At 52.2% G+C, this 13,221-nt stretch overlaps 3 protein-coding genes across 3 annotated transcripts; 1 reads left to right on the top strand and 2 right to left on the bottom strand.

The window, feature by feature from the left end:
- Window positions 1-1,335: 1,335 nt before the first annotated feature.
- J7T55_000937 (uncharacterized protein) lies at window positions 1,336-4,117 on the bottom strand (the record flags this gene model as incomplete). Its single annotated transcript, XM_053140205.1, has 4 exons — window positions 1,336-2,886; window positions 2,947-3,393; window positions 3,451-3,555; window positions 3,869-4,117. 4 exons carry the CDS (start codon window positions 4,115-4,117, stop codon window positions 1,336-1,338), a joined length of 2,352 nt encoding a protein of 783 aa, XP_052996587.1.
- Window positions 4,118-4,232: 115 nt separating this feature from the next.
- On the top strand, window positions 4,233-5,485 carry J7T55_000936 (uncharacterized protein; the record flags this gene model as incomplete). Its single annotated transcript, XM_053140204.1, has 2 exons — window positions 4,233-5,325; window positions 5,388-5,485. 2 exons carry the CDS (start codon window positions 4,233-4,235, stop codon window positions 5,483-5,485), a joined length of 1,191 nt encoding a protein of 396 aa, XP_052996586.1.
- A 1,110-nt stretch (window positions 5,486-6,595) lies between these two features.
- Window positions 6,596-8,437, bottom strand: J7T55_000935 (HET-domain-containing protein; the record flags this gene model as incomplete). Its single annotated transcript, XM_053140203.1, has 1 exon — window positions 6,596-8,437. The coding sequence occupies one exon, from the start codon at window positions 8,435-8,437 to the stop codon at window positions 6,596-6,598; it is 1,842 nt and encodes a 613-aa protein (XP_052996585.1).
- Window positions 8,438-13,221: the final 4,784 nt, after the last annotated feature.

Below are 13,221 nucleotides of genomic sequence, written 5' to 3'. Positions count from 1 at the left end.
TGTCTTCTCCCAAGGCCCCGGTTCTTCCACTGCCCGTAGACAGTGGGTAGAAGTCGGCGAATGTCGGCCTCGGTGGCTAATAACGCGTGCATCGCTCGTTGGGTTAGGCGGGCGGCGCGGTGATCCTCAAGAAGTGGACACCTTTGAACTGACCGTGTGTTGTGTATGTGTATGTGGTGTTCCTCTGCGCGCGTTGTGGGCTTGCCGATGACAGAGTAAGGTGACGTTTAGGGGATGTCGTTGAGGAGCAACCGGCGAGGTGAAAGAAGAGCGGGCAAGCTCCCTCTTATTGGCTGTTCGTTGGAGTGGGGCTGGCGAGGGAGCAACAAAATCAGGTGGCTGGAGATTGGGGTGAACTTGGGCGCAAGGTGGTACGTGCACTATGTCTACTCATCTGATTGGCTAAAAAATGTTTTGTACCAACTCCCAGTGCTGGGGTGCCTAGGTACATTCATCCTGTTTACAAGCTCAGCCAAGTGGCTCACATAAAGTAGCAAATCTTCACCTTGGATCAACACTGACGCCGCGCTCCATCTACTGTACCCCTGCGGTCACTCTCAGATAGTCTGTAATGATCATGCTCAAAATTCAGCGTAGAAATGATGCTCTCTTCAACCTCTGACGGGACATAGTAGACCTCCTGCAGTTGATCTGACGTTGCATTCAAAATGTATCTTTGCCCAAAGCACACTTATATTCGAGGGTTCGTCGCATATTTCATGTTGACCGGCTCCTATGAGCCTGGATATTACCTTGTGAAGATGAGCACCAACAACTGAGAATATGCCTAGGGTCAGACAGGATGGTGTTGAAAATGGACTTTTTCATTCAATTGTCCAGGCTATCATGCCAGGTAGTCATATAAGATATCTACACTATAGTGAGAAAGAGAAAAGGAACATGGCGACAGTGAAGGAGTCGAACCACCATCTCTCGAGCTGCTGCTCACATCCAACTCTCGAGCGCCTTACCATTAGACCACCCGTCTCACTAAAGCCATCACAATGGTGCCTTATAAGCCATGAGCTAGCTCGAGGACTAAATTTTGTAACAAGAGCTCAACGTACGTGTGAAATGTCCGATGAGAGAATGAAGTGAATAGTAAATGTACGACGTCATAGCAGGGCTCTATTCAACACTGACTTCATAATTCGCGAAGATTAGGTATGAATCTCCAAGCCAGAATTTGAACTCTAGCTCAAATCTGATCAAGTGCTATTTGGAAGAGTTAAGAAAAATGCACTGATGGAAAAGTTTTATCAAAGGCATAAATTTCCAGACAATTTGAATGCCATACCACTGAAATACTGAACGAGCCTCCTCTTCATCAGCAGCTTATCTCCTCGTCGGACTCATCTCGCGCGGAATAGGAGAAGAAAACCGCTGATTGACCTCATCCTCAAACTTCTTGGTACCATCTTCTATCTCACCACGCGCCACACCCCCGTTGGTAAAGTCGGATGGAAACGGCGAGAAATCTGGCTGATGAGCACTGTTTGCAAAAACAGGCTCGCTCGCGACTTGAAAGTGCTCTTGATCTACGGAAGTGTTGTCGTGTTGCAATGCAAATTCATCCTGAGGCAGTGGATACCGAGCGATATCCTCGAGGGCCATGCTCTTCCACCGCCTGGGCAAGTACTTTCCCCACCAATTCTCGGGCATTCCGTCATCCGATTCATCGTCGTTGGCTGCTTCCAGAGAGTACCTGGTCGACGCGGGCCGGTTGGCGGTTTTCTTTGTGTCCGTCTGGACCTCTGGGAGTGCCCCTGGAAGAACAGCGATGACAGTCAGGATCAGCATAATCACGCTGAAGACAAACAAGTAAACAACGAGCTCTTTGTGTCCATCACCCGCACCTGCCACGATGGCCCTGATGATGATAGCGCCGAGCTTTCCTGCTGCAGCTGAGATGCCGTAGAACGTTCCTCGGAAGACAGTGGGGAATATCTCGGCCGCCATTATGAAAGTAAGCGTATTAGGGCCGACGTTGAACATGAATTGGGCCAGCGCGAAGAATACCATGCTGACCTCGTGGTCTGGCGTCGCGTACGTCCGCACGACACTGGCTCCGGTGGCGATGAACAGAAGCGTTAAAGCCAAGGAAGTCCCTATGAGTAATCTTTTCCGGTTTGTAAAATGGACCACTGGAATGGCGATAAGGCTTCCAACGAGTGACGCAATGGAGGAAAGGATAAGAGTTCGTTTAGCATTGTTGTCTAGAATCTGCTGAATAGTGGCGTTGGGCGAGCCGGGGTCGGCGTTCCACATCGGCAACTTTGCGTTGGAAGCATCTTGGTCCAGCCACAGTGTATTCAGCGTTCGAGGACTGTCCAGACTGGTACCGTAAAAGCACACATCCAATAGCAGCCATATAGTTGACATTCCCACCAAAGGCTTCCAGCCGCCTTCTCTAAGGTGTTTGCGGGCGGCTCTGAACCATGGCGTTGGGTCTTCGTCTTTGTGAAAGCGGTGATGCACACCTGAAGAGACTGATATTTCCGATCGTTGGTCGTCTTCCAGTTTCCCGCCGACCTGCTGGACCGCGAGAGCAGCCTTCCTCAAGTCCTTCTGGATGCCGGAAAAGTATCGGGGTGACTCGGGAATGATTAGTCGTAGGCCCACGGCAATAAGTGCCATGACGCCTCCCATCCCTATAACTATCCGCCAGACTATATCTATCACGATTTTGGCCTTGACTTCAGCCGAAACTCCATCGACTTCGTTCATACCAAGACTGTAGTGTTGCATGAGCCTTTGCAGGGAGCCGAGGCCGATGCCGAGGGCCATTAATCGTCCAATACTCTGCATGAGGAATATGGCGGCCATCATGACGGCTCTTGTATCCGTTGATGCAAACTCAGCTGCTATGACAGCTGATACGGGGTACTAGAAAACTGCTTTTTAGCCTACTTCTGAAAAGTTGCCAGCCCAGGCTTCGTAACATACCTCTGCGCCGATACCAAATCCCAACAAACACCGAAAGAAAATAATAGATGCATAGATATTCATCGAATTTTTGGGGACCCCTTCCACGTTCGTATCCGTCTGCATAAATCCCTGAGAAGACAAAACAAGCCCGACCGTAGCCAGAATCAAAATGATCAGCTCCCAGCCGTATAGCCTCTTGCGCCCTCCTCGGTCGGCGAAGTAGCCAAAGACGACCATTCCGAACAGGGTAGCGCTCAAGGTGGTCAAGTCAAGCATTTCTCCTACGTCCACATGGCTAAAGCCTTCCGGCGGGTAGACATAGAGTAGAGCCGGCGTCACAAAGTTCGTGGCGAAGAGGCTGTATGAGGAGGCTAGGAATCCGATAGCGACAGCGCAAAATACAGGCCAGTTGAAGCCAATGGAGTCAAGAATACGCAGAATGGCGATCTCTCGCTCGTGCCGATCCTATAACACGGTTGTGAGCAAAGTTCTCAGGGGACAATGTCCGTCGGGGCGACTCACGGTGATATGCCCGACGTCTGGATGAACATCAGCTTGCCTCATAGGATCCGGTAGCCGCAGGCGTGAGATTCTCGAGCTTTGCTCGGCCTTGATGCCGTCAAGCATCTTGACAGCAGGAGCGGTGCCTCAGAGCCGGAGTAGGTGTGGATTCAATATTGACAATGCATGAACACGCTCAAGCACTTCGACTGTGAAAGCTTCAGATCCGTTCCGGGCTGCTCGGCCGCAGCACTGCTTTATGACAACTCTCAGACGGCTTGTTAGCTCAGGTCGTGTAACCAATTCATCTGGATCAAGCAGCCAGGCAGCCAGGGCTCAATCGTGTCAGCATCTCTGCTGGGTGGGAAATACGCCCTGGTGACGCCACCCAACGCGGATTAGTCTACCCCAAGAGTACCCTGTCTCGTTCTCGGCGCACCAGCCATTTGCCCGTCCTCGCTGCACGTGTCGGGTGGCGCAGCTGAATCGACTGAACACTGCAGAAGGATTCTGCAAATGCAGGGCGGACGCGGGCCTCTGGCGACCCTCCAAGAGAAAACGAGACACCGAAGCAGATGGTGCGGCTCCCCCTCAAAATCAGGGTGCGCCTGTCTCCCCGCGCTGGGAACGCTCCACTGCGCACAATATGCGAACTCTTCGTTCGTCCCGTCTGCTTGGCTCGGTCCATGTTAACCGGAACATCCTGGAACCATGAACCCGCAAGCATGAAGAGATGCATGCGTTTTTGATACATCAGATGAAGCTTGGGTGACATCCAAGAGCCCACATCTCCTCCACCACCGATGGATCCCGTCACGGCTTTCGGGCTTGTGGCGGGGATTGTGCAGCTGGGCTCATTCGTGGCTGATCTCGCAGGCAACTTGCGCCGCTCTCGGCATCAAGGAGGACAACTTATCAGACTTCGAGATGTCCTCCAAGAGCTCTCCCACCTGAGACTTCGAATCGGAGAGGACCATCCAGATGTGGAGAGGGTGGTGCGACTGGTGGAAAAGTGCAGGAACTTGCTCGAGGAGCACGACCCAAGCCTGAGAACCTCCCGTGGCCTAACCTTTACATGGCCAGCGAGTCTCGAGAACGAAATCCGTATCATCAACGAAGACCTCACACGGATGTACACAAGACTACTATTGTACCGCGTGGATTTTCCTCCCACCCCTAGTTCACATGGCAGTCAACAAAGCCAACCAGGGCGGACACCTAGCCTTCCACCATATGCACTCCTGCCAGAGCCTGCACTCACCCCTACTATTAGTCGCAGGGGTTCTCTGGAGTTCATCGACCTCCCGGCCACACTATTTCTAGGAGAAGACGGGCCCAGGATCGCCCTGCAGCACGTGAATATCCTGGAAAGGGATAACTCGTCCCGCATCCTCCAATACGAGAGTAGCGACAAGCAAGTCATCGTCACTCACCGGATCCCATTCGGCACCAAGCCGAACGCAGATGGCGAGGTGCGGGCGCGGAGGGTCAACTTCCTCGCGCAGCACGAGATCACAGTCGAAGACCGAGACGGGTTCCGCATCTACTGCCTGGACCCCACATACGTCTTCGGCAGCTCTACCAACTGCAAAAGCTTCATCTCCAAAGTGCGCGAGCGCGAGCTCATCGAGACGTTCCTGCCCCGCGAGATCCGTCGCGGTGTGGAGACGCGAGCCAGGGCGAAGGTGCTCCGTATCTGGAGGAAGTACGAGGGTGCCAACCCTCCCAGGCCGCTGGTCACGATGGGCTTCCACGACCGTACAGAGAGCAGGCAAATAGAGCTGGATATGAAGCTGTATGATCGTACCGTAACGCAGACGAAAGATAAGAAGGTACTAGATATCTGGAGGACAGATGGCTCCACCAAATTGTCCCTGTCATTCGAGAATGCGAAAGGTACGTTGATCCTAGCATCGGTTCCGATTCGAATCTCGTATGTGCTGATGCGTGATGTATAGATGTAAAGAGCTTTCTCGAAGTCTACCAAGACGTTCATCCGGACAAACCTTCGGCTTCACCGGCCTATCCGCCATCACTGCCACCCTTCAACTTCTAGTTCCTTCAGAGCAGGATGAGAAACGGATTCAATATGAATTGGCTTCCTGTCCCAAGACAGCTATCCATGTGCAACACTACCTGCGCGGTCTCTCGAATTTAGAGAAACATAGCCTTCAGGGTTCTGCCGAAGTGCTTACTTCTGTTGGGCTTCGCATCGTGAGAGTTGCGAGAGCAGAGAACCCGCAGCCTCTGCGTAGAATCTACGCCGGAATAATTATTGAGTTGCTCTAGTCTCGCTCTGGCACAAGCAAACAATGCTAGGTTCCTTTGCCTGAGTCGAGCGGCTGAGCAGCTGCCGGGTTCTGACAGGCGGATCCGTATGCGAGCCCAACAATCTCAATCACCTTTCCCAAGGCTGAACAGGTGAGCATGATCAGCTCTAGAAGTATCTTGTCCTATTAGCTGTATCGATGATTGTTAACAAAGCCAGAGTGTCTTTCACAGCAGCAAGTTAAGGTGCGAGCACTCAGAAAGGATGGGGAGAAGGATCCGCACTAGATCATTGCACACATGCCATCCATTCTGTTCTAGGGGTCGCCAACGAAGGATGAAGTGGTTCGAGGGTACATCGGCCAGACAAGTCATTGCCAATCGGGCCCAGGGACATACTGTCCCGCACGTGCAGGGAGAACATTGGCACGAATGAACTAGGCTTGATATTGTACGCGACATCCACGACGATATCTGTCTTTCTAGGCACAATCGAAGTGAGCTAATGGCTAAATGTAATATATAATGGAATAATCATCTCTTTGTGTGCGTTTATGGCATATATGCAGCCTTTGACGCACCCATGCCTGTCTAATCTCCCTTTTCAGTTATCAGGTAGTAGAATTGCATCATTCCTTCCAGGCAGTGAACCAACCTTGGTGGATCCATCTAGTCGATTTTCAGACAGCATTGCACTTCACGTCATCTGTCGTACTTCAGCCTCGGTCTTTGTTATGACTCAGTCCAGGTGCCGTATACTCGTGTCGTCATAATCAAAACAGCATTCTGCATTGAAGATTCTACGTAAATGCCTGCACCAAAATATGGGGGTTTCGCAGAACCAAGATACTTCCTCGCACTGACAGACACGTTTGTTCAGTAATACAGTCTAGATCTTTCATTTCAAACAGAACAGCTCCATCCCAAGCCCCTGCTTAGCTGCTTGAGTGACAGCCTGTCCATCCATGATGCCGTGGACATATGCGTCACCGATGAATTTGAAGCCTCGATCTGGCCGCCGACGTATGATCAACGGCACGTTGCATCTCTTGGCTATAATTATCAAGTCACCCACTGCGACACCCTGAACGGCAAGCCCCATGCGCCCTTCACGCGTCAGAATGAAAGACCTGTGCATAGTTTTCGCGACCACGGGGACCGCGTACTCTCTGACCCAATCGTCCTGGAGAGTTTCATTTATAAGGACGTCTCGTCCAGGCGGTGGACACCTACCCATGAACGCCTTAAATCGATGTCCGCAATCAAGTGGCAGGGGCCTAACTCGAGTCGCCGACCCATCGCAGGCCAGAGTCCTCCAAAAGGCTTCTTCACGCCCCCCATGCGCGTCATCACGCGCATCCGCAGGGAAGATCGACGGTTCGAGGGCTACCAGTTCCCATTTTTGGATGGTGTCGATGGTCGCTCGCACCCGTTCCGCCTTGCGTTTTGCAGCCACGAGATCGTCTGGGCCACGGTATTCCATGACACGGGGCATAGGATCCGTGTAAGTCACCTCATCTACCGCACAACCTCCCAGAAAAATAAGCTTGGCGTCTCTATCCTGGCTGAATTCGGACTCTGAATCGAACAAGAGAAGCTCGGAAGCTAGGAATAGCTTTTCCCATGCGTCGTGATTTGCATCCGAATTCGCCCCGAAACGTGGCTTATATCCAATCAAGTTTTGCGTGCTTTGTCCACCCAATAAATATGGTGTCCAGGATGGAAGCTCAAGGTTGAAAGGCCTCATATCCTCGGGCTCGACGACGCTCAGAAACATCAGTCCCTCTGACCGCACACTTTGTAGTACAACGTCGATCAGGATCTCTTGCAACGGTTTTTCATCTTCAGTACATGGACGAATAACTGCGCGGTCTTCCTCGCATACCAAGCCCAAAAGAGCAAAGACTTTGTCACGCAGTTCAGTCGCTTCGAACTTGTCGCTCATGGATATGATCCACGAGAACAAAGAGGACCTCCACGTCGATTTCAGCTCCGCCCTGGTGACGTCCCAGTTGGACAGACACGATGTGAAAGGCACGCGCTCGAATAAGGTAATGCCGCGCCATTTTACCTGCATCGACCAGTAGGCTTCGTCAGATTGCTTCTTCAGGAAGACAAACCGCGGGAAAGGAACCTCTCTTGTTCCACACCGCGCGATAGGGTTTTGGGACAGAAAGGCTTCCTGCACTACCCACATCCTCTTCCACCACGGTCGGTGTAGCAGCTTTGTGACCGCAAGTAGGCCCCGCGTCATCTCTGTGTCGAACTGAGGAACTGCGAGATCACCCTGGCGTAAATTGGCTACCAGGTCCATTGCTCGATCGCTATCCTCCTCCTTCGGTCCCAGCCAGATCACGGTCTTGGTGGCCCTCGCGTAGATCTCGCCCATAATTGATAATTGGCTCATTTTCTCCTTCGAGTCAGACTGCTGAATGCAGATAGCGTCAGCCCACAGGTAGCCAGCATCGCCGAGTTCGTGAAACGACTGCAGGGCCAGCAGCAAGTTCGGGGTGACGGATTTGATGTGACCATTCAAAACGATTTTGCAACGTCCTGCTGGGTCTTCCTGTCCCCAGAAGTAAGAAAGAGCAGTGTAGTGGACCACTTCGGACTCATCGAGGCGGTGAACACTCAGCTCGCACTGAAGGCTATTCGGATCCGAGTCCGGCAGTATTTGGAGCAAGCGGATTTCTCGAAGCGGGATAGAGAGAGTCGTGTAGAGCTGCCTGTTTTGTGCCATCGCGTCGGTCACCTCCTTAGGCGAGACAGAGAGGAATTGAAGTTGGTACCAGCGGATGTGGCCCTGATGAATTTCCGTGCATTTGTAGGTCGGGAAGGACTTTTGTTCCGATACACTGCGTGAAATAGCTGCAAGGCGAATGCGGCTGAATTCGAACTCAACCCGCTTAGTGCGAAACAGAGTCGCGAAAAACAAGTTCCGTTGGCTGCGGCTCACTGAGGCTGATGACCATGTCTCACTCTTGTCAGACTCTGTACCATACAGCGTCTATTCGATCGGAGAATTTTTTTACTTTTTGGTACCATGGCACTGAATACGGGCTTCTAGGACGACTCGGCACTCCCGTCAGGCTGGAATTTTTGTAGGCGATCGCCATTCGCAAGCAAAATCGATATTACAGAATTCATTAGGTAGATATTGAGCTAAATGTCACTGTATCACAGCTACTGGGGAATTTGCAAACTCACCGTGGGAATACTGGGTCGGCAATAGGGCTGTCTGAAGCTATATTTCTGGGACGTCGGGAGCTCTTGTCTCTCGTCCAAATCTGAAACGAGTCAATTGACATTGTTCTTGTATCTGAATCTGGTTGTTATATTATCTCCTCAACCATGGCAGATAAATATCTTATGCCGAACTTCCTCTTTACGTCTAAGGGGCTAGATGGATTTATAGCAATTATGGTACGATCAGCTCGCTACGACGGAGCGGTTGTGAGCCCCTGATATGCATAGACTATAAATGAACATGGTCGAAAGGAGCCTGTCTACAATGGCAATGCCTATACCTGTTCTTCGACGTATCATCATAGCCAGCTTCAGCTATGCCCCAACCACACCGCTGCGTTCGCGATTTCTCGGGGGGGAGGGGGGATGAATATCATATGATCCAGCTCAAGTCTTTCGGCGGCTGGTGCAACCGGAAAAATGACGGTCGGAATAGCTGTCAAGAATAATTTTCTGCCTGATCCCTTTTTATGACTACCGTCTCTGCCATCGTGGACTTCTCGTTTTTCTATTTGAGTCTAATCGCAAAGTAGAAGCTTCGCGACAGTTCGCAGACGAAAAGAAGCATTACCTCGTCAAATTACTGGACATACTCGAAGATCACATCCTCCACAGCCGCGACACATCCTTCGCACGAGGCATCGCACGCGTGACAGACTTATATGGAGCCAATGTGATAGTAAACTCACCTGCAGGGTAAATCCTCCAAGGCAAGCTAAGGATGTATTGCGTCTTTTGGAAGCTTTTTGACATCGACAAAGCAGGCATCATGGCCAACTAGCTGCTTCTTACTGACATATTTGCCAGAAATGTCACCTCCGCGGCTGCGGATCTAATACTGACTGTGAAGACTAACATCAATCTGGCAAATGAGGTTTTCATCAAGAAGATGGTGCTCACTACCAGGGCTCGGGCCTTTGCACTTGTATCCGCTTGCATGGCTGAGAAAGCTTTCAGTTTCATGCAGAGCGAAAAGAAATCCTGGTTTGATTGTTATCACCAGGACCCAAGCAACTGTGAGCAAACAGATCCCTAAATCTTTCGACTCCGGTATCACAGGATCTATCTAGGACTGACGTGTGATACAGAGACATCTCATCTATAGAAGCACCTGGCACTTCGGTGTCGACACAGCCTACGTCATTAGTAGTGAATTTGGAAGCCTAGGCCATGTCATGATCAAGTACATGATAGAATATGGCGTGAGAAACCCGCTCGTTGCCTCACGTTTCCGGTGCCTCATCCCAAGCCGCCTTGAACCTCATGGCAAGATTGGGTCATTTACATCTTTGCTTAGCAATACCAAATCTCGACGTCTCGTGATGCGTTGTCCAGAGCCCGCACCGGGGCCAGAGCGTACCAGGACATCTCAGCTGGCTACTCGATGCAGGCATCTTCACTGAGCGCAAAGACTACCGGCGGACGTGGTGAGATGCCCAGGATATTGGCAGGAGTCCGGACTGCGGATCTGATCGCAGTGCTGGACCACTCCTGCAACCCAGCCACGCGGAAAGAAACCATACCTGGGCCTCCACCTGATTCATCTAGCCTCTGCCCCAGCTGCAGCCAAATGCTCGTCGGAACGATGACTACTGCGGACCTCAGCCAACATAGCGAGATAATCCCGCCCTCGATGAGACATCCCCCTTTGGAAGCGTCCAAGAAAGCTCCAGAAAGGGGGTGATCTCGGCCCTTGGGTTGTTGATTCAGAGTCGCAGAGGCGGAGCTCTGCAGCTCGCATCCACGCAGCGACGTCGTTCGACGAAAGGTGTGACGCTATCATGGACGCGATCAAGTCCAGGTTGGCCCGCATTTTGGGTCTCAAGACAGATGACGTGAGCTCGGACAGGCTTGTGTCGAGTTATGGCATCGACACATTGGTGGCAGTGGAGCCGCGAAACTGGATAAGGAAGGATTGTGATGTTGTCATTGCTGTGTTTGATATCTTGGGGGAACAGCCGTGGTCAGTCGGAGGTGTCAGAAAAGCACAGTAAGAAGGACGGGAAGGTCAGTTTGAATTAGAACATGAGTGAGCAATTGAAGACAATTCCGTCAGACAGCTTTGGAGCCTTGCATGCGTGTAGTACAAGGATTGTTTGCATCGAGGCGACGGATGACATGCTGAAAACTCTAGCATCGCGCAACACCGGACCGTCATCCGCATCACCGGAACCATAATTCGACTCACTACCACTCGAGCCTCAATCAACAGTTACTGGCGTCGAAATATGAGAATGAATCCATTCTAGTATTGATAATGATAATCAAATGACGATGGTGGCAGAGTGTGTCCTGATCCTAGCTCCAGACGACCGGTTCCGACATTGTTCGGAGTGATGGCTGGGGTCTCACATAATCCACCATCGCGGTGTGGGCGATTGGAGCCGCCATGTGGCTGACAAAGCGCACCGCAGGCAGGTGAGACAGGAGCATGAGGCAGTTTTGAAATGGCTGCGACGACGACGCGCCAGCTCTGCATCGGCTTTGTGTCTGCTCGCCATCGCCGTCAATACCGGTGAAAGCCTGACGCGGACGAGGACTTTTAAGACCTGTGTGGAACTGTAGCATAAATAACCTTAGAACAGGCCACCGGCCGTGTCTGTACACGGGGCGATGGGATCTGCACCCTTGCTTCCCGTCGTAGGGCTGAGGATCGCCGTCTCAGTCATCACCTCATGCGGGTTCGATCCTTTTCACGTTCGGAACCTGCAGAAGCCCACGCAATCCCACGCCCAGAGAACTGTTCCGAATCAAGGCCGTTCCCAATCGTAAAGCACCAAATGAATTGGAAAAAAAAAGGCCACACTAAGGTCATTGGATCGACGCCATATTTTGACAAATATGTTGCAAACGATCTTGCTGGGTTTGGGTGTATTTGACGCGACTCATCCAGTTGATGTTCAATATTCAACGTATTTTGGATTGAGCCGACGCCACAGCAATGCCACACGAACACAGTAAGCGTTCTGAATATTCCAAGACTAGCACTGTGATAAGCCACACTTGCTCTCATCCCCTGTCCCCTGCCTCCTGACTTCAGACGAAGGCGGGGACTTTGAGATGACTTCAACCTCGCTTCGGACGCTCCATCATCCAGTTGTCCGCAATCTAAGGCTCATTGGCCCCTGTACGGCCCCCAAACTTGCTGGAAGCTCGGGATCCCAGCAGATCAAGGTTGCATCCTGACACTTTTTGGAAGATTAGGGCTGAACCGGTGGTAAGGAAGCCTGGACTGCTGCATGCAGGCTGGCAGGGCAGCATCCGGGCCCTCCAATGACGCGAGAACAGAGCCTCGTCAGTGACAACGCTCGAAACTTTCAAAACACGGCAGCAAGGAAAGACGAGTTTTTTTCTCAGCTGCCGTGCCTCTCTTGTGTTTGGTCCCCTCCCCGATCGAAACCTTGTTGGGAAGAAGAGCAATGCGCTCTGTAAAACCCCCTCCCCCGTTCCCCCCTCCCCACCCACACTCGCACATAAACACACCAACCGGGTGATGAGGACCGAACCGGCTCAACGGGGAACCGTCCACACGATGTGACTCTGCCCTTCCAGCTTTGAATCGATCGTTTCCGCATCCTATCGGCTTCCATCATTGTTCCTCCATCATCCTCTATACGCCGGAATTCCGTCATCCAGCACCTGATTCCTATGCAGCTCCGTGGCGCCGGGGCAAAGCTGGATCGCTACTCGCATGCATGCGAGGACGCAGATAAGACAAATACTTGCCAAGCAGCATTCCTCACAACTCCTGCCCTGCAACATCACAATCAGATACTCACATTCGTACCCTGCCTAGTTCCTTTCTGTCCCCTGCCCCCTCCGCGTGGCCTAGCTGTATACGGAACCATCAGACGGCTCGCCTGTCTTTTCCCTACCCCACGTCTCACTCCCCCCCTCCCCGTCTCTGCTGCCTCGTGCGACCCAGTGGATACGCTGATGGGATACCGAGGTGGATGAGGAGGGTGCCCTTGCTTACGTTGCTTACTCCCGGGGTCTCCTACGACCGAGTGACGTCCGTTGGCAGACAGCCTGAATGGGGGTTTGGTGTCCTTGTCAGGCTGCTTCCCCAGGCCCTCAGGCACCAGGACACAGTCCGAGGGAACCCAAGCACCTTATCGGCTCGACTTGCGTGGACCTGCTTTGACCAAGGCCCCTGCGGGGGTCCCCGCGATGGGCACAGGCCGGAACGCAGAGACCACTTGAGCACGGGAAACGTTCGAGCGAGGCCGTGTATGGGGTCCTTGCATACTGCCGAGACATGCGGGCGCGATGCGGGAA

This window comes from Diaporthe amygdali, assembly GCF_026229845.1.
Source record: "Diaporthe amygdali strain CAA958 chromosome Unknown NODE_6_length_1560011_cov_65_102424, whole genome shotgun sequence".
Lineage (NCBI taxonomy): Eukaryota > Fungi > Ascomycota > Sordariomycetes > Diaporthales > Diaporthaceae > Diaporthe > Diaporthe amygdali.
The sequence above is the reverse complement of the archived record's forward strand: the minus strand, read 5'-3'. Positions and strand labels throughout refer to the sequence as shown.